Source organism: Zootoca vivipara, chromosome 6 (genome assembly GCF_965207765.1).
Source record: "Zootoca vivipara chromosome 6, rZooViv2.hap1.1, whole genome shotgun sequence".
NCBI lineage: Eukaryota > Metazoa > Chordata > Lepidosauria > Squamata > Lacertidae > Zootoca > Zootoca vivipara.
In genome coordinates, this window is record NC_142589.1 from 90,004,841 (window position 1) to 90,028,968 (window position 24,128).

At 47.1% G+C, this 24,128-nt stretch overlaps 1 protein-coding gene across 10 annotated transcripts in view; it reads left to right on the forward strand.

Moving 5' to 3' along the window:
• The window catches only part of ACSBG2 (acyl-CoA synthetase bubblegum family member 2), a 52,928-nt gene that overhangs the window by 4,411 nt on the left and 24,389 nt on the right, over window positions 1-24,128 (forward strand). For 3 of the 10 annotated variants that reach the window (XM_088672997.1, XM_088673001.1, XM_060275362.2), the window contains exons 2-7: window positions 8,409-8,537; window positions 15,691-15,764; window positions 17,401-17,636; window positions 18,709-18,797; window positions 20,955-21,075; window positions 22,758-22,838. In XM_088672997.1, the coding sequence (XP_088529123.1) occupies window positions 8,425-8,537; window positions 15,691-15,764; window positions 17,401-17,636; window positions 18,709-18,797; window positions 20,955-21,075; window positions 22,758-22,838 (714 nt within the window). In that variant the 5' untranslated portion in view covers window positions 8,409-8,424. Of the gene's footprint in view, window positions 1-454; window positions 663-7,856; window positions 8,028-8,373; window positions 8,538-15,690; window positions 15,765-17,400; window positions 17,637-18,708; window positions 18,798-20,954; window positions 21,076-22,757; window positions 22,839-24,128 lie in introns of those variants that run through there. The other 7 variants (XM_088672993.1, XM_088672998.1, XM_088672996.1 and 4 more) reach the window with 4 other exon arrangements.

Sequence of the window (24,128 nt, forward strand, 5' to 3'; positions counted from 1 at the left end):
CTCTTGTGTTCCCTACGCTGCATTCCCCCCCCCCCCAACTGCAGGTGAAAACTCTCTTAAACACCCTAGTGACCAACCGCGGTTGTGTAAGCCATCTCTGTTGACAAATTGCAGCATTGTTTTCGAGTATTTGCATAAGGAAAGGGAAGTGCAGAAACTGGATCTACTTTCCCTCCTTCTAAAAAAGAAACTAGTAGCTCATTGGTCAAGCATCTACATTGGAAGATGAAAAAGTTGGCACCCATCCCCGGGGTCGGGCTGGCAAGGAGCAGTGTTAGAAACTCAGAAATATAGCTAATCTCCAACCTGGGTGGTGGTCGCCACAACGGACTGTCTACTCGCCCTTTCCACTCCCCGTGAAATTGGTTGTTTATTTTTGTGGGTGGGGTTTTTGCAATGGAGTTTATGATTGCTTATTATTTATTATTATTATTATTACTCTTCATTTCTACAGCGGTACCTCGGTTCTCGAACGCTGATGAACGTTTCGGAACCCGGAAGCAAATGCTTCCATTTTCGAACGCGCCTCGGAAGTCAAACTGCTTCCGCAAAGTGTTTTTCAATTTCCTCAATGGATTTTGCTGACCGCCCATTGCGCCTCGTTTTTTTTATATTTTGGAAGTCGAACAGTCTTCCGGGATGGATTACGTTCGAGAACCAAGGTACCACTGTGTTCCGCTTTCTGTTTTAAAGGGAAAATCTCAAGGCAGTTGACAACACGTTAAAACATGGCAATAAAACCTTTGCAGGACAAAACAAATTTGAGCCAGCCAGACGGAGATGTCTGTCGCGAGCCTGGCATCCAGAGATCTCCAGGGCTCCCCATTGGACCTGTGGCCGTTTGGTGCCTGCCTAATTTTGAACATTGCATTCTGCAAGTGTTTTGGGGGGGTTGTGGGGAAGGGGCGTAACTTGGCAACGGAGCACCTGCTTTGCTTGAAGGTTCCAGGTTTGATTCACTGCCGTAGGATTGGAAGGGACGCCCAGACTGAAGCGCTGCTGCCAGTCTGTGTGGACAGTATTGATCTAGATGGGCCTGGTGGTCTGATAGCATAAGGCAGCTCTGTCTGCCGTGGGGTGTGAAACCCACTTCTGTATAAGTCGAAGACTCAGAAACAGATGAGGTGGTCCAGCTCTTCCTGGGGTCTTCAGGCATGGCTGAGGACTCTCGCAATGGCCAGTTTCCTCTGCAAATTAAAATAAAATATCCCTTCCTTGACAGGACAAAAGGTTTCAGCTTTGCCTCCTCCAGTCCTGTTTAGATTCCTGCATTTATGAAGGAAGATTTATGGGGGCTCACAAACCACCAGGTGCTTACTTTGTGCATGCATAATTCTTTGACATCCGAGGCAAAACCACAGGGGGAATTGTCTGTTGGGAGTCACACGCCCCCAGGCAGCGCTAAGCATCTTGGGCCAATGGATTCTGGCTAAGGCAAAGATTCCTTGTGAACCCAGCCAAGCAGAATGTAAGAGGGGAAAGCAAGGGCCTCTGCCCCAAGGAGCATCCAATCTGCATTCCCTCCCTTGAGAGATGCATTGTATTATTTCTGTGTTTTATGGCACTTCCTTGGGCCGCTGTAGAATTTTCATTCATCTCCTTTGTATTCCTTCGAGGAGCTCAGGTGACTAGCATCGTCCGTCGCCTTCCTCCACCCATTTTGCCCCCTCAGCACAGCCTTGTGAGGTATTTAAGACTTGAGAGAAAAAGCAGCTAATTATTTAAAAGAAAGAAAGAAAGGCAGCCAGGATAACATTATCTGGTAGCCCATTATATGGTAGCATGCGCTTAATGTACGATTTCAGAGCTTTGATCTCTGCTGTGTCACTGGATTGCAACTAATTCCCTTGCCGCCGCGTTAGTCACTGAAAGGGAGAAGGAACATTCTGTTAGTTATTCCATGAAGTGGAGGATTATTGCTTCATTATGTTTTAATGTTGTGATCTCCAGATGAAAGGGTGGAATTTGAAGTTAATAAATAATAAAAATTGCTCGTAGCTTGGTGGCTACATCGATGGGTCTGTTCTGAGTCGGGCTTGGTTGAGTGCACCTGGAACCCTGGGACACAGCTGTCCCTATCTGCAACACCCAGGGGGTCACAAGTCTCCTCACCTTCAGCTTTTAAGGGGTTCAGGAAGCTTCCAGCATTCAGACGCTCCATACTGGCCCACCTGCTAGCTGTAGGTGACAAGAATTCCAGGCGGGCAAGCAGGCAGACAAAGCAAGGTTGCAGCCCTCATTGTTTGGAGAGGCAAACGGACATTTTATTTCCACAATTGTGTCGGTGCTGAGGTTTTTAGGCGTGCTTAAAATGTGGTTAAACCACTGAGCCTAGGGCTTGCCAATCAGAAGGTCGGCTGTTCGAATCCCTGTGGCGGGGTGAGCTCCCGTTGCTTGGTCCCAGCTCCTGCCAACCTAGCAGTTCGAAAGCACGTCAAAATGCAAGTACATAAATAGGAACCGCTACAGCGGGAAGGTAAACGGCGTTTCCGTGTGCTGCTCTGGTTCGCCAGAAGCAGCTCTGTCATGCTGGCCACATGACCTGGAAGCTATACGCCGGCTCCCTCGGCCAATAATGCGAGATGAGCGCGCAACCCCAGAGTCAGTCATGACTGGACCTAATGGTCAGGGGTCCCTTTACCTTTACCTTTAAAATGTGGAAATGCACCTGCTCAAAGTATATTTTCTTTTCATTGCGGCTGGCAAACTGGTTTTCTTCTCCCCCCCCTCCCCTTAACATATCTGGAACCCAGAAGCTCTGGGCAGCACAGGATGGGGAGAACGGAAGTCTTGGTGGTTTGGTTCACAGGGCAATTTAAAGCCCCTCTTGCCCCCGGAACCTGCCATTACCATTAAGTCAGAATAAAATGACTGCTGCATCACTGCTTGAGGGTGGCATTTGCAGAACAGAACTGGGGGGGGGGTGTTGGTGTGAAAAGGACACGTTCTATTCATTTAAGAACACGTTGATTTCCGGACCGCCCGTGGGCTGGATTTAGAAGGCGATTGGGCAGGATCCGGCCCCCGGGCCTTAGTTTGCCTACCATGGACTAGTCCAGGCATCCCCAAACTGCGGCCCTCCAGATGTTTTGGCCTACAACTCCCATCATCCCTAGCTAACAGGACCAGTGGTCGGGGGAAGATGGGAATTGTAGTCCAAAACACCTGGAGGTCCGAAGTTTGGGTATGCCTGGACTAGAGACCATATGAAAAAGGAACATGACATTTTAGCTGCACTTCATTTATTTTCAGCTTTGTATTCTGAGCTTCTGTGTTTCTAACGCTGCTTTCCCCTGCAAGGGGGGGGGGGGAATCTGTTCCGTATATGTGTTTTGGAAGGTGCTATTTTGCATGCATGCACCAAAAACAACTACTGTAGGGCAAAGTGCAAAAGTGAGTCAGATCTGCTGACTGTGGCTCAGGCGGGGCGTCACGGCTGCTGAGCTCACTGCTGCTTGTAGGTGAATGTGCTGTAGTAACCCCAGCTTGCTGCTGCTGCGTCTAGAGACCCGTCTTCACATGACGGGAGCTGGGATGATGCTTTGCAGCCCTCCCATTGGCTGAAACGGCTTGGATGATTTTGGCAGCCGAAGGGTGGCTGGAAGCGAGGAGGCAGCAGGTGCAGCAAAGTCTGCGTTGAGCAACTTGGTTCTCTTCTCTCTCTCTCTCTCTCTCTCTCTCTCTCTCTCTCTCTCTCTCTCTCTCTCTCTCTCTCTCTTTCCCATAGTGTCAGCTAGGAAGGAAGGAGAGAGAAACTCTATATACTGCAGTACAGTAAAGAGCTTTTGCATTTCCAGCTAGAACCTTCTCAATGGAAGGGGGGGTGGGGAGCTAATAAATCGTGGATAAGTGGCCAGCTCTTTTCTTCTTTTATATTTTTCAAATTACGTTTTCAACAAAAGTAACAAAAATAAAAATAAACAAAAACAACAAAGTATACCAAAAATATATCAAATGCATCAAATGGGATTCTCCCTCCCTTAAATTTTCTTTTCAGCTGCGTACCATTTCTACTCCAAATTATTTTTAACCTCAAGTTTCCTGTGCTGTCTCTAAAATTACAAGTGCTCTTAAAATCCTGCCAATGTATTAACCTGTTTACAGTGTGTCATGAAAAATCTACCCCAAAATGCGTTGCCTTTTAAGAAGGACAGACGCGGGTCGGAAGCTCCAAAATTTGCACTTAAGTTCAGCTCCGCCGGAAAATGGCAGAGACCACACGATGGTGTCAGGAAAAACAAACTGATCCTTTTATTACAGAAAGAAAGAACCACAGCTGTAGGGTCCCTGCCTCAAAGAATGTAGGAAGGAACCCTGGGAAATGGTGAAGCTCCCTCTTATACCCTCCTGTCCCCATGTGAAAGTCCCTGGACTGGGAGGGAGGGGAAAGACAAGGAAAATGGGTGCTGATGGGATTAGCTGGGTGTTGATAGGACTATTTCTTCATATGGTGAAATGTCAATTGTTCTCCTCCCGTTGTTGGTGGGTTTCCCTTTGTTTGATCAGTCTAGATGGGAGTTGAGGTGGGCCGTTCCTAGTGTTTTCCCCCAGGTCATGCAAGGATGAGGGATTATGTAAAAGGTGACACTTCTGGAGGTTTGAATAAACTGTCCCAGGTAATCCATCTTTGCCCATGTGTGTCTTTTGAATCAGGATGGCGATGGGGCAAGGTTCAGGTGGGCTGGGGTCATGCACGGGTTATGCAGCATTTCCTTTTACAGGAGACATATCTAATACAGAGAATTCTATGCAAAAGGTAGTAGTAGTCTTGATATATAAAGGTTCTAAGATATAAAACAGCAATTCTAATACAGAGAGATCCTAGCCTATATAAAGCAGCAATTCAAATACAGAGGCAGCGGATAGATTTCCTAGAAACGTTAAAAGGCACATAATGAGGGAAACGTGTAGAGGGTACATCAAGGGATACGCATAAGGATTTCATAATAAGAGGACATATAATAAAGGCAGGGTTCATGGTAAGAACATGTAATAAGGCTGCATTATTAACGTGAGTAGAAAGGTGTCGCTTTGGATTTGGGCGGTTTCCCCCCCCTCCTTCTCCTGGAGACATTGTTTCGGAGGCTGTTGCAAAACTATCCTTTGGCTGTCAGTGTTGCCTTTGGCTGTTGCAGTGTTGCAATGTTTACCCACACCTCATTGAGTCCTGTAAAAGGATTAGCAGGATGTCGGTGGCTTGAAATGTGAATCGTTGGGAGATGTTTGCATATGCTGTTCCTTAGGGCAGGGTTGCATCCGAGCAGGAGGGGTGCGGGTCTCTGGAGTGGAGCAGAGGTGAAGAAGGTGGCATTGCGAGGGATTCTGGGTAACTTGCAGCTGTCAGATTCGGTCACCCCTCTCTGTTCATTAGTAATGGTGTCCTGCAACACCCCCCCCCACCCAATATGATTTTATAACAAGTGCATAATAAACATTTCCCCTTTAAAAATAATAATAAATTTGTCATCTTGGTTTCTGAGCTTTCCACAGTTAGTTTCTGCCATTTCTGCATAGTCCATTAACTGGTCAGCTCTTTATCTGCATTGCTGAAGCAAGACAAAAACATGGGCCAAGTTGCAGCGCGTTGCAGAGTGGAGTGACGCCCTGTCCCAGGTTACTCCTTTCCAGCTCCCTTGAATAGGCCAGTTGCATTCTGTGGCCACAAAGCACAAGCGGTCCCTTTATTGGGGGGCTTCCACACGCGTAATGTTTCTGTTTCTTCTTCTAAAGATGTGTTTGTACTTCTGCGAGCCTTGGGAGTTTCCCAAAGTCTGCTGATGAGAAAGGGAGCGTTGCCAATATTTGGTTAGCTGCACACGCAGCCTGTGTCTCAGAAGTAGGGGAATTGAGAGGTTTCCTGGTAGGCTGGGGGGGGAAGTGGGGCAGAGAGCAGGGCCGGATTCAGGGTTGATGAGGCCCTAAGCTACTGAAGGTAATGGGGCCCTTTATATGTCCAGCTGTCCTTTGTCAGCAACAAATCGTCGCTGTTTTTTGTGTTGAATATATGCAGTATGGTCATTTATGGACCTCATAGGTATCTCAAGCCATTTGCACATAACAAAATATGTATTTTACAAAGACTCATAATCTAGTCTCTAGAAACTGGCTATAACATGAAAAAGTAATAGGTGTAAATATATGATGCAAACTACTAATTATGAATAGCAGAATGTAGGCACCCTATACAGTGGTACCTCTACTTACGAATGTTTTTGTACTTACGAATGGAGCTCTGTCCGCCATCTTGGATGCGGTTTAGATAGGATTTTTTCTACTTACGAATTTTTAGATAGGGTTACTTCTACTTACGAATTTTTTCTCCCAATGCATTCCTATGGGATTCGACTTACAATTTTTTTCGACTTACAAATGTGTGCTCGGAACGCATTAAATTCGTAAGTAGAGGTACCATTGTATATGGAATTGAGCAAACCGGTGATATTTTAGGGAGCAGGCTAGCAGGCGGGGCCCATGACTTACACCATAGGAGCCTACACAACACAAAACACTGTTGCTGGATGTAGGTTTTATCTTACTGTTTTTTATCTTATATTTTGGAAATGTACATCCAGTTTTTCCCCCTTTAAATTTTGTGGGGGCCCCAGAGCTATAGCTTGTTTAGCTTATACGTAAATCTGGCACTGGGCGGTGGAAGTTGTTAAAATTTTGATGTAGCTTATACAGTTCATACGTCTGCTGCATGTTGCGTCTTTTCAGGGTTACGGACGCGCCGAACCTGGAAGTCCTGGAATGGGTTACTTCCGGGTTCGGTGTGTCCGTAACCTGCACACAAGTGCTGCATTGCGTCACGCGCGTGTGCGCAGATGCGGCGCTTCATGTTGCGAATGGGCCGCCAGAACGGATCCCGTTCGCAACATGAGGTACCACTGTATAGTGCCATCCATGTGAGATCAGTGGCCCACTTGGGCTAGCACCCTGTGCCAACCAGATGCCCCTGCCAGCGAGCAAGGATCTGAGGACGGCAGCAGCAACTGTCCCTAGCAACTATTATTATTAAAGTTCTTAGTATATTGCCCAAGACAACCCAAAGCAAATTACAACCGGGGGGGGGGACCCACCCACCACATAGATATATTAAAACCAGGGGGGAGGGCGGGGGAAATACTAAAATCACCCCACCTATTTTTATTTTATTAAAAGTTTTCAATAATAATAATTTTATTATAATAGATACTTACACCCTGCCCATCTGGCTGGGTTTTCCCAGCCACTCTGGGCGGCTCCCAACAGAATATTAATAATGATGATGATAAAGCGATAAAACATGAAACATTAAAACCTTCCCTAAACAGGGCTGCCTTCAGATGTATTCTAAAAATCTGAGAGTTGTTGATTTCCTTGATATCTGACGGGAGGGTGTTCCACAGGGCAGGCGCCACCACCAAGAAGGCCCTCTGCCTGGTTCCCTGTAACCTCACTTCTCGCAGGGAGGGAACTGCCAGAAGGCCCTCGGAGCTGGACCTCAGTGTCCGGGCAGAATGATGGGGGTGGAGTTACCAGGTCTCCTAAACCTCCCACCCACTTTCAAAAGCGGTGTTAGAAACTCGGATATATAAATTGCAGGACTGGAGTGCTTTTCCTGCTGTCAAGCTGGGTCCAACGGCATTCTAACCGAAGCAAAAACTGTTGGAATTGAAGGACCTAGTGTCCTTTTTCATTTTAGCAGGCTAGAGTTCGACTCGCGCGTGGGTGCGATCTTTCCTTTCCAAAGCTACGGTTCACTGTGACGGGGGGGGGGGGCTTTTGCGCTGGGTTTGTGTGGATTGCAAAGTCTTAAAACGGAACTGTGTTTTGACTTGGGTCCCTGCACTTCCGTGTGTTTTGGGTCCTGACAGGTGTAGGTCGTCTCCCCCCTAGCAAACCGCCTCTTGCCAAAACTCTAGAAGTGCTCCTTAATTTTCAACCAGACAAGTGAGTAGATTAAGAGGAACAGGACTGCTGAAACTGCACATCTTCACAGACGTAGGTTTCCTGTGACTGCTGTGTGAACTCTTGTTTGTTCTTGGGTATGTGTGTCTCTTTTTTTTTTGCTCAGACCTGATATGCAAAGAGAGCTATATTTGTATGGATTTTTGCGTCATGTTCCACCCAGAAAGTGTCTCAGTCACAACTAAATTTCCCATGAACAGGACAGAGGAGGTTCTCTGCTGTTGCAGCTCTCTTTGCATAAATGGAAATTGCTTCCATTGAATGCTGAGCTGGAAGATGGAATTAGTTGGGGGGGGGGGGTGTGCAGTTCTGCATCCATAAAAGCTGGGGGGAGAATGGAGGAGGGTCGGCCAAGGCAGGAAATGCACGTGAAGCCAGTTACTGCCCTCTTTTTGGTGGGGCACCATTCCAGTTCCACAAGAGTCCTCCTTAATCTAAATGGGTGACTTTCCTTCCAGGGAGGTGCTGAGCGAGATGGCAACTCAAGTGGCGGTCGCGAACGCCTCTCTTGGGGTCTCCATGCAGTCTCCTGTCCAACAGCCCTGCAAAGTGTCCATCAATGATGTCTTTGTGGCCACTTCACCCAGGTTGGTTAAACCATTCTCTCTCTCATACGTGTCTGTACATGGAAGTTTTTTTTTGTTTTTTGTTTAGTTTTATATACCCGGAGGTCTCGGGGCGGTTCACAGAAAAGATCACAACATATATAATTGGAATGAAAACAACAACCCAATAGGATGTCAGTCAGATCAACCCAAAGCCTTGGTTAAAAAGGAACGTTTTTGCCTGGAGCCTAAAGGTGTGTGTGAGGGGGAAAGAGTACAGAACCCCCCCCCCATCCTGAGGAGTAGTTCCTCCACCAGCAGCGGAGCCAGCGGGGAGGGGGAAGAGTCCAGTGGGGAAGGAGGAAGTAGGGAACAGGGCTCTGGCAGGATAGCAGAGCCGCTGCTACACGTGGGAGAGGAAGAGAGAGCGGGGGGAAAGGGGGAGAAGGAAAACATGGAAAGGAGACCCTGTTTCCCTCCGGTTCCGGAATTACGCAGGAGGAAACGTGGAAGGAGATTTGGGGTGCCCAGACTCTTATGTTGGAATAAAACGCGGGAAGTGCCATTCCAGGGTTCTGGGTCAGACTGAGAACATGTACCCTGTACAGCTCTAGCACTGTAAATAGCCTGCACACAATAAAAGCATGAAAAGGCAACGGTCTGGAGAGTCATTACTTTAGAGTAGTCGCAGCGCACCATCTGTGACAGTGTGTAATGAAGGTGTCAGGCAAACCTCCCCTGGGGAGAGCATTCCACAGATGGGGAGCTACTGCAGAAAAGGCCCCGTTCTCATGTTGCCACCCTCCGGACCGGACCTCTTGAGGAGGAGGCACACGAAGAAGGGCCTCGGAAGATGATCTCAGGGTCCGGGTAGGTTCATATGGAAAGAGGCGGTCCTTGAGGTATTGCAGTCCTGAGCCATTTAAGGCTTTATAAGTCAAAACCAGCACTTTGAATTGGGCCCGGAAACTCATTGGTAGGCAGTGCAGCCAGACCAGGATCAGTGCAATATGCTCAAACTGCCTTGCCCCAGTGAGCAACCTGGCCGCTGAATTCTGCACCGGCTGAAGTTTCCGAACCGTCTTCCAAGGCAGCCCTATGTATAATGCAGGCCTCCCCAAACTGCGGCCCTCCAGATGTTTTGGCCTACAACTCCCATAATCCCTAGCTAGCAGGACCAGTGGTCAGGGAAGAGGGGAATTGTAGTCCAAAACATCTGGAGGGCCGAAGTTTGGGGATGCCTGGTCTAATGCATTGGCAGTAATCTAACCTTAAGGTGACCAGAGTTTGGCTGCCCTTGAAGATGATCTAGAGAGGCTTTAGCTATAAACGTTGTGTGACAATTCAGCATGCTCAGTTCTCATTGAGAGGTTTTTGAGGTTTCTTCCCCCTTGACTTGAGAAGCGTATGTAGCTCAGGTTTGTGTAATTTTTGGCACACACGCCCTCCAAGATCACAGTGGAATGGTCTCCCTCGGGAGGCTGTGGACTCTCCTTCCCTGGAGATTTTAAAGCAGAGGTTAGATGGACATCTGTCATGGATGCTTTAGCTGAGGAATTCCTGCATTGCAGGGGGTTGGACTAGATGACCCTCCAAGTCTATGATTCTATTAATCATGTTTCTTCTAAGCGAGTGTCTGTAGCCATGGTGCAGTCATGACAAACTCTTGGTACTCGGATTACTGAGGTTGGTGGGTTTCCAAACGAGCAATCTTAAATATTGTTCTAGTTACAGGTAGGTAGCTGTGTTGGTCTGAGTCGAAGCAAAATAAAAAAAATTCCTTCAGTAGCACCTTAAAGACCAACTAAGTTTTTATTTTGGTATGAGCTTTCGTGTGCATGCACACTTCTTCAGACACACACTTCAGAAGTGTGCATGCACACGAAAGCTCATACCAAAATAAAAAGACTTAGTTGGTCTTTAAGGTGCTACTGAAGGAATTTTTTTTTATTAAATATTGTATGTTTGATGCATGGGGGTTGCGGTTAGGCTGTATGCCCGAGTGCCTTTTAATTCCCGGAAACAAGGATCCAATCGCTGGAGCAATCAGACAAGTTAATTGGGAATGGCCTAAGTGTGGGTTGTCAAGGTAACAAAGGAACTGGCTCTGTGCCAGAAAACAAATATATCCTCCCCCCCCCCCGCATCCCTCGGCTAGCAGGTGCTTTGGAAAGACAAAAGGCAGAGTTGAGGCCGAGACAACATGGAGCCATGCCTGATTTTTCTGGGAATCCCAGGCTGTGGCTATGGGAGAAGCAATACCTTCTTGGGCTTTTCATGCCATGAGCCCCTCTGTCTTAGGATCAGGTTGTATATATGTGTCAAGAAACCATATACAGTGGTACCTCGTGATACAGACGCTTCAGGTTACAGACTCTGCTAACCCAGAAATAGTACCTCGGGTTAAGAACTTTGCTTCAGGGTGAGAACAGAAATCGCGCTGCGGCGGCGGCCCCATTAGCTAAAGTGGTACCTCAGGTTAAGAACACGTTCAGGTTAAGAACGGACCTCCAGAACGAATTAAGTTCTTAACCCTGGATACCACTGTATACTAAAGATAAGACAGTCTCCGCTGTGCCTCATTCCCAAAAGGAGACATGGATCCTGGAATCGGTGTTAGCTCCATCTGGTACCCAGGCTGCATCAATAGGAGTATAGCATCTAGATCAAGGGAAGTAATAGTACTACTGTATTCTGCTCTGGTCAGACCTCACCTGGAGTACTATGTCCAGTTCTGGGCACCACAGTTCAAGAAGGATACTGATAAGCTGGAACGTGTCCAGAAGAGGGCAAACAAAATGGTCAAAGGCCTGGAAACGATGCCTTATGAGGAACGGCTTAGGGAGCTGGGTATGTTTAGCCTGGAGAAGAGAAGGTTAAGGGGTGATATGATAGCCATGTTCAAATATATAAAAGGATGTCATAGAGAGGAGGGAGAAAGGTTGTTTTCTGGTGCTCCAGAGAAGCGGACACGGAGCAACGGATTCAAACTACAAGAAAGAAAATTCCACCTAAACATTAGGAAGAACTTCCTGACAGTAAGAGCTGTTCGGCAGTGGAATTTGCTGCCAAGGAGTGTGATGGAGTCTTCTTCTTTGGAGGTCTTTAAGCAGAGGCTTGACAGCCATCTGTCAGGAATGCTTTGATGGTGTTTCCTGCTTGGCAGGGGGTTGGACTGGATGGCCCTTGTGGTCTCTTCCAACTCTAAGATTCTATGATTCTATGATTCTATGACCCTCCCTGCCTGCAGACTGTTTCTCCAGAGCGGTCCATGCTCTGGTTATCCCCCACTTGGACTACTGCCATGCACTCTCCATGGGGCTGCCTTTGAAGATGACCTGGAAACTGCAACTAATCCAGAATGTGGTAGTTAGACTGGGGACTGGGAGCGGCCGCCAAGACCATATAACACTGGTCCCGAAAGATCTACATTGGCTCCCAGTACATTTCTGAGCACAATTCAAAGGGTTGGTGCTGACCTTGAAAGCCCTAAACGGCCTCAGCTCTGTATACCTGAAGGAGCGTCTCCACCCCTGGCCCTGCCTTCCACCGGGACCACGTTAAAGAATGTTCACATCTAAACCCACCTCCTGTAGGGGGGGTGATATTTGAAATCAACCCCCTTAAGAACAGCCTGCAGGATCACGTCCATGTTCAGCATCCTGTTCTCACAGTGGCCAACCAGGGGGAAACCAGCACAAAAGAATTCTCCCCTCCTGCGGTTTCCAGCAAGTGGTGTTTGGAAGAGAATAACCATCATGCCTATTAACCTTCAGTGGTCCTCTAATTCCTCCAAGATTTAAGAAAGGTTTCTCCCAGTATACCTGAAGGAGTGTCTTCACTCCCATCTTCCAGCCTGGACACAGAGGTCGAGCTCCGAGGGCCTTCTGGCGGTTCCCTCCCTGCGAGAAGAGAGGTTGCAGGGAACCAGGCAGAGGGCCTTCTCGGTGGTGGCACCCGCCCTGTGGAACGCCCTCCTGTCAGATGTCAAGGAAATAAACAACTATCAGACTTTTAGAAGACATCTGAAGGCAGCCCTCCTTAGGGAAGTTTTTAATGTTTGATGCTGTATTGTATTTTTAATATTTTGTTGGAAGCTGCCCAGAGTGGCTGGGGAAGCCCAGCCAGATGGGTGGGATATGAATGATAAATTATGATAAATTATTACTACTACTACTACTACTACTACTACTACTACTACTACTACTAGAAACTCAGATATATAAGCTAGTCACCAAATGTCTCCTTAAACCAAGGTTACAGTTGCCAAAAAGGAATGTCTAGTTGCCATTTCTGGGCAAGACGGCTCTAAAGTCTTATTTTTCAAAGGATGGACTGGTTGTGATCAATTTTCAGTTAAACATCTGGCTCGTTCAGAGGACAACCTTGAGCTCAGTTAAGAGCTTTGAGAACTTAAAAGAAGAAAAGAACTTAAAAGAAGAAAAGTCACTTGATCCAAGGGCGGCCCGCGTACATATTGGCCTGTTTCTTAATGGTGACATGGACCATTCATATTTTTAAGAGGAGAGAATTCTTTCAATCCCAAGAAGGAATTCTTATGCCGCTGGGGTTCAATCAACATTTTCCAGGGAAGGTTGCGTGCTCTTGGTGCCTGTGGCATCTTGGGAAAAGCTGGCCAACCTCTCTCTTCCTCAACGCACCATAAATCAGCTCAATTTCTCAATGTTCCCTTCTCTTGAGATCTGAGGGGCTGATGAAGGCAACAAAGGAATCTTGTCCTACTTGAAAACCTTCAGCCACATTTTTGTGGCTTTGAGCTATTTGTGGGACCGAGTCAACTTTGTCAGATGACAGTGGAGAGGCGCAGGATGCGTGGGTGGAAAGAATGGTTTTACTTCGGAACACAGGAAGGCTGTTTCGTGGAACATCGGGCCAATTGGTCCTTTTAGCTCAGTTCCCCAAACTTGGTTCTGCAGCACTTTTTTTACATATATAATTTTATTTATTTATACTTTTCAGGTTTATACATTTCACTAATTCTACAATCAATTGGACATTTCAAAACGTGACTTCCTTCCCCCTCTTTCTGTGGTTCCTTAAATTTATTTTTAATATCTTCTACATATCCAGATTAACTTAATTTGCTGATTCGGCTTATTCTTGCGAAACTTCAGGTTATTGCAATGATCCTGCCAATGTTCTCATCTGTTTACAATTTATCTGTAAATACTCAAAAAAAAACATCTGCAGTCTTTTATAAAAACTTTATATCAATTTCTTATTCTTCCAGTAAGTTTCGCCATTTCTGCATATTCCGTAAGTTTTTGTACACATTCTTCCTGGGACTGCTGCTGCATTCTGGATTAGTTGTCGTTTCTGGGTCACCTTCCAAGGTAGCCCCACATAGAGCGCATTGCAGCAGTCCAATCAGGAGATAACCAGAGCATGCACAACTCTGGCGAGACAGTCTGCGGGCAGGGAGGGTCTCAGCCTGCGTACCAGATGGAGCTGGTGGACAGCCGCCCTGGACGCAGAATTGACCTGTGCCTCCATGGACAGCTGTGATTCCAAAATGACTCCCAGGCTGCGCACCTGGTCCTTCAGGGGCACAGTCATCCCATTCAGGACCAGGGAGTCCTCCAAACCTGCCTGCTCCATGCCCCAAAACAATACTTCCGTCTTGAGTCAGGATTCAACCTCAATCTGTTAGCCGCCCCCCATCCTCTGACCACATCCAGACAGTCGCACAACGTAGGTCTCGAACCCACGCCCCTGAGAGCGGGTGTCTCATGCTTTACCGACTGAGCTATGTCTGGCGATGCATGCTCCTGTTGTCTTTCCGGCGATCAATCCCTGCTCTCGAATGTGTTGCCTTGTGGCTTCGGACTGCACTGCTACTAGGTCTGCAGGACCCACAAAGGGTGGAACCCTGGGACACGGGAGGCTGAGGTTCTGGCGGCGACATCACAAGCGCAGCATTCTAGAAGGGGGGGGGTCCCCTTTGGCCTGCAGTGGCAGGAAGACCTCTGCCGGAGAAACACCCTGGGGGGGAGCGGGCAGGGGGAGGGGGCAAGCTTTCCAAAGGCCGGTGCCAGAAAAGAACGGAGGAAGGAAATATCCCCGCGGCACTTGTTCCCTCCCCACAGCCTGAAAGAGGGGGACGAAATATGCCACATTGACATGGGAAGAAGGCGCTTGAAGACAGAACATCACCCAGCTTCCGTTTCGGAGAGTTGGGAGCAGCGAGGAGGCAGGGTGCGTCTGTGGCTAAACACTGGCATGATCAGTCTCCCCCCTCCCCCCCATTTCTTTTGCTAGCACAGGTTGAGGCATCATTGTTTATACAAGATGCTTTTCTTTTGCAACATGGCGAGGGGGCCTGGTGCAAGTGCGCCTTGGGTCGTGGAAAAGGGGCAGCTTTGCATAACCTGAGCGCAGCTTTGCAATGTTTGCAAACAATGTTTTATTGTGTTTTTAATGATGTTTTATTGTGTTTTTAATATCCTGTTGAAAGCCGCCCAGAGTGGCTGGGGAGCCAGATAAAATAATAATTTTGATTTTTATTTATTTCTATGTATAATTTTTATATCATTTTTTTAAAATGTTGAAGGCAGTTTGGGGGGGGGCCCTCTAGGATGCATCCTGGCTTTTTAAAAAAATTATTAAAGGAAGCTTATTGGTTCCTTTGACTTAAAAAGAAAAAAAAACACCTTTTTGAAGTTTTACCAGGCTGCTTTTATATTGCTGTTTTGCTTCTAGTAACTACCCTGTTTCTCCGAAAATAAGACGTAGCCATAAAATAAGCCATAGCAGGATTTTTAAGCATTCAAGGAATATAAGCCATAGTGATAGGCAGTTTAACCTTGTAGGTTAAACTGCACCGTACTTAATAAAAAAAATAAGACATCCCCTGAAAATAAGCCATAGTGGTTGGGGGGGGGTGTTGAGGGAAAAATATAAGACAGTGTCTTGTATTTGGAGAAACACGGTAGATTGCGGAGGATCCTGCTCCCCATCAGTAAATTAGAGCAAAAATCCCTCTATATTTTTTTGCAGAAAGGCGTCCTCCGACAGAGAGGACTGTGCCTGAAATCCCACTTTCGCGAAAGATTAAATAGAGTGCCCCAGGGTGGGTTGGGGTGGGGATACCGTTCAGGGAATGTGGTGAAAAACAACTTAATCTGGTTCGGGTCGCATTGCTGCAGTGATCTGTTTTGTCTTGTCCCCTCCGCAGCTTTGAAAACCACCACCCACCACCAGCGGCAGAAGAAGCAGATTCGCCAGCGGCAGAGATGTTCCGGTCCAAAGGTAGGCAAAAGGTTTCTGGTGTGTCTGTTGCACGCTGGGGGGGGGGGCAAGCCGGGTTTGAGACAGTGGTGTAGGTGCAGAATTCTGAGAGGGGCACGGCAGGCTCCCTTATCGAGGCTGCGTGGCTGAGTTCCTGCAGAGCAGCATCCGGGCAGGCAGAAGACATTCAGGCGTCATCCCCAACCTCTGATGGCGCCGTGCTTCAGTTCTGGATTTCTCCCTGCAATACAATGGGGCAGGGTTGTGCCCACTACCCGCCCCCGCCCAACAGCGTGCACCTCCAGCCCGGCTGCCCAGTCCACCAGGGGGGCGAAACACTTTCCCCGCCCCGGGTACCAGCTGTTAGAATACTAGGCCCACAGCCCAGTGTTCTTGTGCTGCGACCCCTCTGGTTAAAGAAGACAGCACACATTTTGTAGTTGCTAAACTACTTTATTATAAAGGTAAAGGGACCCCTGACCATTAGGTCCAGTCGTGACCGACTCTGGGGCTGCGTGCTCATCTCACATTATTGGCCGAGGGAGCCGGCGTATAGCTTCCAGGTCATGTGGCCAGCATGACAAAGCCGCTTCTGGCAAACCAGCACATGGAAACGCCGTTTACCTTCCCGCTGTAGCGGTTCCTATTTATCTACTTGCATTTTGACGTGCTTTCGAACTGCTAGGTTGGCAGGAGCTGGGACCAAGCAACGGGAGCTCACCCCGTCACAGGGATTCGAACCGCCGACCTTCTGATCAGCAAGCCCTAGGCTCAGTGGTTTAACCACAGTGAGATGCAGAAGCGTTCTGCCATCTCCTCTCAGTCAGAAGCGAAAGCAAAGTGTGAAGAAAGAGCATCACATGACAGGAGATCGGGTTATATCCAGCAGTCATATGTAAACAATCAGTCAGTCACATGCAGCTGATGATCCATGTATAGGATTTATGCTAACACCAGCAACCCACGCACCTCTGGGTTATTTGTGGGGCATAGGAATTCATTCATATTTTTTTTTCAAAATATAGTCCGGCCCCCCACAAGGTCTGAGGGACAGTGGAGCGGCCCCCTACTGAAAAAGTTTGCTGACCCCTGGTCTAGGGCTTGCTGATCAGAAGGTCGGTGGTTAGAATCCCTGCAACGGGGTGAGCTCCCGTTGCTTGGTCCCAGCTCCTGCCCACCTCCGTCTGTTGTTGCTATTTATTTTGAGTTTTAGTTTTTGCGGCTCTTTCTTTGACTGTGTGGATCCCAGTTCAGCTACTGATTATGTGACTGCAGTACATTGTTTATTGCTTTCATTTTATGCATCAGTGGTCTTGTTGGATAGTAAAATTCATGTCAAATTGCTGCTTTAGGGGTTGTTTTTAAAAGTCTGGCACGGATTAATCCATTTTGCATTCCTTTCTATGGGAAAGCGCGCCTCGATTTTGGAACGCTTTGTTTTTGGAACGGACTTATGGAACGGATTAAGTTTGAGAACCCAAGGTACCACTGTATATAAAAACCCGCAAGTCAGAACAGTTGATGATCCATTAGCCAGGATTCCTATGATGCCCATTTTAATGCTTGAAGGACTTGTTTAGGCTGCCCATTTAATACTTTTTTTATGGCCCCTGTTTTTCCCCCCTCCATCTTGTTCTCTCTCCCATGGACACCCCAGCTTCCCCTTCTGTAGGAATATGGACCTCCAAAAGGGATGGGGAAGTTCTGCTGAGGATGGACGAAAGCGGAATCGGGTGTGAGACCCCCATCACGATTAATGAACTTCTTCTGAACTCCGTCGCTCAGTTTGGCGACTATCCCGCCCTGTCCTCCAAGAAGGATGGCAAATGGACCAAAATCACTTACAAGCAATACTACCAGGAATGCCGGGGAGCCGCCAAGAGCTTTCTAAAGGTTTGGGGGTTTGTGGGGACAAAGCATCTCTTTTTTTTTGATCCCCCATCTTCTTCCCTTTACCTTCACAGGGATCCTGCAAGGTAGGCCAGGCTAAAAGATACAGTAGATAAATGGCCCCAGGCTTGCCCAACTCTCTGAGAATTTGGGACCTAGAGCTTCCCAGTCTCTGTTTAGTTGGGGGAAACCCAGCCACACAGGCGGGGGTATAAATAATAAAATTGCTCTGATAGCGTATTTAAGCCACCACAAACGGGCGGCCTCTTTTGAGGGCAGAAACTGTATATTCTCTTTTCTATATATAATTTTTGTTCGATTTTACAACTCCGTTCACACTCATAATCACAAATAATAGAAATCACACAAAATTCTTGCAAATCTGAAGACTTCCCTCCTCCCCTCCGTGGGTTCTTTGAATAAATTTTTTTTTAAAAAAACTGTGTTTTATAAGTCCATCTAATTTACAGTCCTCCATTGTATCCAAAATCTGCGTAACATTGCAAGAGCTATTTAAAACCTGCCCAAGAGTTGCAAGTGTTTACAGTGGTCTTTCAGATACTATATGTATATTTGTCCCATCCTTTATTGAAGTTTTGATCCTCCTGGCTTCTGGTTTTCCCAATTAGTCTTGCCATCTCTGCGTAGTCCAATAATTTCATCTGCCGGTCCACCCTAGTAGATATCTTGTCGTCTTTCCAACTCTGGGCAAGAAGCATCCTTGCAGCTGTTGTAGCATATATAAACACTATTTTCAGTTCCTTCAGTATCTCTGCACCTGCAATTCCTAACAAAAAGGCTTCTGGTTTTTTTTAACAAAAGTTATTTCAAACAATTTTTTTTTCAGTTCATTGCAGGGTGGATAAAAATCAATGATTTTTTTTTTACAATTCATTGTATATCACTTCCCAATGTTTTTTAATGCATTTGCATTCCCACCACATATGATAAAATGTTCCTTCCTTTTCCTTACATCTCCAACATCTGTTACTTTCTTTCCTAAACATCTTTGCCAAAAAATGGGTGCGTTTGGGAAGATGCTGTCTTACCCGAGTCTCTCCTCTTTGTGTTGCAGTTGGGCCTGGAACGCTTTCATGGGGTTGGCATTCTGGGATTCAATTCCGCCGAATGGTTCATAGCAGACATCGGAGCGATTCTGGCTGGGTGAGTTTGACCATTCTGAAAGAGGAAGCGTAACTCCGAACGGGACTAGAACCTCCTTGCTGTTTCTTCTTTTCTTTTTTGTAAATTTATTTGTGTTTTTTTTCAAATTTAAATTTTTCAATCTCCTATCAACCAACAATATAAAAACAAGGTTCCATAGAATCTCTAGGACTTCCCCCCCTCCCCTTTGTGGAACCTATTGTCAATCATTTCCTCCTGCATCTTTTATAATACAGTCCAAATCTTTTACATCTCCATGATATCCAAAATTCACCATTAAACTTGTTCCAATCCCACGAAGGGTTTTAGCTGTTTACAATGGTTTTTAAGATAGGTTACAGCTAGGTAGCCGTGTTGGTCTGACGTAGTCAAAACAACAACAACAACAAAATTCCTTCCCGTAGCACCTTAGAGACCAACTAAGTTTGTCATAGGTAGGAGCTTTCGTGTGCATGCACACTTCTTCAGATACACTTCTGTTTCAGTGTATCTGAAGAAGTGTGCGATAGGCATAGGCAAGCTCAGCCCTCCAGATGTTTTGGGACTACAACTCCCATCATCCCTAGCTAACACGACCAGTGGTCAGGGATGATGGGAGTTGTAGTCCCAAACATCTGGAGGGCCGACTTTGCCTATGCCTGGATTATAATCCCCCCCCAATTCCTTATTAAAATTTCAGTCTTCCTGATTTCTGATTTTTTTCCCCCGGTCATTTTTGCCATTTCGGCATAGTCCCATCAACTTGAGAAACCTGCTCGCTTCTAATCCCTTGGCTCATCGAAGGATTCCTGCTGCCTTAAGATGGGCCACTTGGGATGCCTAACTAAATTTGTTTAGTTGCCTCCCTTTCCCACCTGCCGGGCTTCCAACTTGCTCTGCGGAACAACTTTACCCTGTGCCGCTTGGGGAAGACCAGATTTCAGGGCAGTTCACTGAAATAGCATGCCTTTCGCAGAGCCCAGACCACAGTGGTCCACCTGTTGATCACTGCTGCCACACTGACTTGCAGCAGCGCTCTGGGGGTTTCAGAGCAGGGAAGGACTTGATGCCTTTTCCAGCCTTACCTGGAGGCATCTGAAATTGAACCCGGCACCCGCGTGAAAAGCAGGAGTCTCCGTTTAAATCCTCGCCAAGTCTCCATTTAAATCCTTGCAGCCAAAGCCGGATTTAGGTTTGTTGAAGCCCTAAGCCAGTGTTTCCCGACCAGTGTGCCTCCAGATGTTTTGGGACTACAACTCCCATCATTCCTGACCACTGGTCTTGCTAGCTAGGGATGATGGGAGTTGTAGTCCCAAAACATCTGGAGGCACACTGGTTGGGAAACACTGCCCTAAGCTACTGAAGGTAACGGGGCCCTTTCTATCATAGCTGCCAAGTTTTCCCTTTTCTCGCGAGGAAGCCTATTCAGCATAAGGGAAAATCCCTTAAAAAAAGGGATAACTTGGCAGCTATGCTTTCTATGTCCAGCTGTCCTTTGTCAACAACAAATTGCTGCTGTTTTTTGTGTTGAATATATGCTAGATGGTCATTGATGGACCTAATAGGTATCTCAAGCCATTTGCACATAACAAAATATGTATTTTATCAAAGGAATTGTTGAACTGAAATACAATTAAGAAGTACATTAATAATGAAATAATTATGAAGCTCGAACTTAAAATGATTTTTTTATTCGTAACAAACAATAATGCCAACACATTGGCATTTGGCAATAACAAAAGTTCCGTTAGAAACACAGTTTACAAAAACTAATGATCTAGTCTCTAGAAACTTGCTATAACATGAAATAATAATTGTAGGTTTTATTTGTTTTTTTATCTTATATTTTGGAAATGTATACCCAGTGTTTTTTCCTTTGCATTTTTTGGGGGGGCCCCAAGAGAGTGGAGCCCTAAGCTATAGCTTGTTTAGCTTACATGTAAATCTGGCAATGCTTGCAGCGCTCAAGAACAACCTCAAAAGGAAGCTTTTGAATTGTGCACCCCCCGAAATGTTCAAAACCGCCTGTTGCTCATCATTTGGAGGGCTAGGAAAGAGGGCACGGGGCTGTGGTCTGTGTCCAAGTTTGCATCCTCGTCCCTCTGTGTTCAACCCACGTCTCAGATGTCTGTTGCCACCCGGGTTACAGGTCTTCTGCTTTTTCCCACACACACACAGAGGTTTTGCTGTTGGCATTTACACAACCAACTCCCCAGAGGCCTGCCAGTATGTCGCAGAGAACTGTGGAGCCAATATCATCGTGGTGGAGAACGACCGGCAACTTCAGAAAATCTTGGAGGTGACGTGGAGTCGTGAGCTGTGGCTTGGGCATCAGGGCCGTCTCTAGGCCTGGGCTGGGTGGCGCAATGCGCCAGGGTGCCTGGCCACCAGGGGCGCTGCTGCGCCCGCCAGACAGCTGATGGCTGAGCCCTATGGCTCCGCCGCCGCCTCCTCCTCTCCTTCGGCCCGCAGGAATCCCCTCAGCCGCTGCCCGCCGAGCCGCTGTCACCTGCGAGAGCGGCGGCGGTGGGAGCGGCTCCCGAGGGACCTAATCCACATCTGGTGCCCGCCGCCCCACCACCACCACTCCTGGGGCACAGGTGGCGGCGTGGCAACCGCCTCCTGCTCCTCGGGCTGCTGGGAGCCCAGCGAGAGAGCTCAGGCGGAGGCAGCGGTAGACCGGTCAGCCGGCCGGGGAACAAGCGGTGCACTGCGGGACCCGGAAATCACCGCTCATGCTTGTTTCGTCTGGTGTGGATGGTGGCCGCTGGGTCATGCGGGCTCCGGGCTGGGGAGGTGGCGGGGAGCTGCCTTGGCTGGGGTGGAGAGGGGTCGGCGGCGTGACCTGGGCTGGCAGTGGGACAGCGCACAGCAGGTGAGGGGCAGTGGGAAGCCTGGGCTGGTGGCGCTGGGGACCCTGAGCCAGGGCGAGAGAGAGCAGCTTGGGGAAAGGGAGGGGGCGCTGGAGGGTCCTTTGTGCCACAGCGCTGGATTTGCTTAAGATGGCCCTGTTGGGATTTGCTTAAGACGGCATGCTTGGTTGAAGGGGCCTTGCTGCAATCCTGTGGGCATTCGAGTGTTCGGGCGTACCCTAGCTTGAGAAATTATACTTCTAGGGCCGTAAGGGGGGGGGGCGCAAAAACCAGATTTGGTAACCCGGGTTGAAATCAAACTCCTAAAACCCTACCGTGTCGAGGGAAACTGCGATCACAACATTTAATTTGCATTTATGGTGGTACCTTGGTTCTCAAACTTAATCCATTCCAGAAGTGCATTCCAAAACCAAGGCGCACTTTCCCATAGAAAGCAATGCAAAACGGATTAACCCGTTCCAGACTTTGAAAAACAACCCCTAAAACAGAAATTTAACATGAATTTTACTATCTAACGAGACCCTTGATCCTTAAAATGAAAGCAATAATCAATGCACTGTACTATAAAACAAGGCAGTATTGTAGATGATAAAAGTTAAAGTTATTTTTTTTCTTACCTGTGCTGATGATAGTCATTGTTTGGAGGGGGGGGCTTTTATCCATTTCCGCAGTCACACAATCAATCAATCACTTGGTAGCTGAGCTGGGTTCCACACAGTCACAAAAACAAATTAACCTAAAAAGCCTCAAAAACAAAAATGCATAATAAATAGCAAAATCAAAAGCGCCAAACTTAATCCATTCCGGAAGTCTGTTTGACTTCCAAAATGTTCGAAAACCAAAGCACAGCTTCTGATTGGTGCAGGTGCCCCGGAAACAATAGCCGACAGCTGCATTGGACGTTCAGCTTCCGAAAAGCGTTCGAGAACTTCTGGGTTTTTTTCAGTGTTTGAGAACCAAGGTGCCACTGTAGTGTATTAAGCCATCGGAGCACAGGGATTTCCTCATGGAAATGACCGCAAAGCTGCAAGATTCCTGCACTGAGTTGGACTCAGATGGATGACCTCTGAGGTGCCCCCACTCAGTTCTGTGATCTTTCTTGCTCTAGGTTAAGAAGCAGTTGCCTCTTTTGAAGGCAATCATCCAATATGGAGAAGAGCTCAAGGAGAAAATGCCAAATCTGTACACCGTGAGTATCTCCTCTTTTCCTTCTGTTCCACCTTCTCTAAACCTCCCCTGAGTTCTTCATTGAGATTTAGAGTTGGAAGGGAACCCCAGGGGTCATCTAGCCCAACCCCAGCAACTTCTTTTTCTCCCTTTTTTCCTGTTTGAAACCTTGCTGGCCCTGCCTTCTCCTGCATTGCCCCCTTGCCCAGGTGACTAGCAATATCTGGTTTCCTTTTCTTTTTTTAATATAATTTTTACTAAATTTTCTGTTTTACCATTTCAAATAAACATTTTTACATGCTTAAGATATCAGTGACTTCCCTTCTACTCTTTCCATGGTTCATTTTGCACATCTTAATTCCCTGCATATTTTACAAAAACGATAGTCGTACCTTGGTTCTCGAACAGAAGGCGTTGGAGTCTGTTCGACTTCTGGAACTGTTTGAAAACCAAGGCGCTGCTTCCGATTGGCTGCGGGAGCATCGGCGCTGGACACTGGGCTTCAAAAACTGGAACATTCATTTCCGTTTTTTGATCGTTCGGAGCCAAAACGTACTAGTTTCGGGGCATTCGACAACCAAGGTACGACTGTACCAATGGATTTTCCATTAATGCACCCATCAAGGCTTATTTACACTGTTGAATTTACCTTATTGCTGCCGGCGTTTTTCAGCTGTACACAATTATTTCCCATATATTCAACAAACGTTTTCCAGTCTTCTTTAAATGTATGTTCTTCTTATTCTATATCAGGCTTCCTCAACCTTGACCCTCCAGATGTTTTGAGACTACAATTCCCATCATCCCTGACCACTGGTCCTGCTAGCTAGGGATCATGGGAGTTGTAGGCCAAAAACATCTGGAGGGCTGAGGTTGAGGAAGCCTGTTGTATATGTTAAGTCTGCAAGTTGTGCATATTCTCTCAAATTAAGTTGCCAGTCTTCTTTGGTTGGGACCTCGCTCTTTTTTCCATTTTTGGGCTAACAAAACACGGGCCGCAGTTGTTGCATGCATAAATAAACTTTTTCTGACACCTGGGAATCTAAGTCTGAATTATCGCCAAGAGAAAGGACTCTGTTTTTTGGGGGGTGGAGTGGGGGGAAGTACGTTTAAACTTTTTTTTTCAATTCATAACAATTTCCCAGCGCTATATCTGGTTTTCAACTTTGCTAAACATCACAATATACCAATATATCACAATGTCTGGAACAAGGGTGAAGCTTCACGTTTTTCCCTGCTTCGTGATTTTTGCATAGCACACAAACACGCACCCTGATTTGCAATACCGTATTGGCCCGAATATGTCACACCT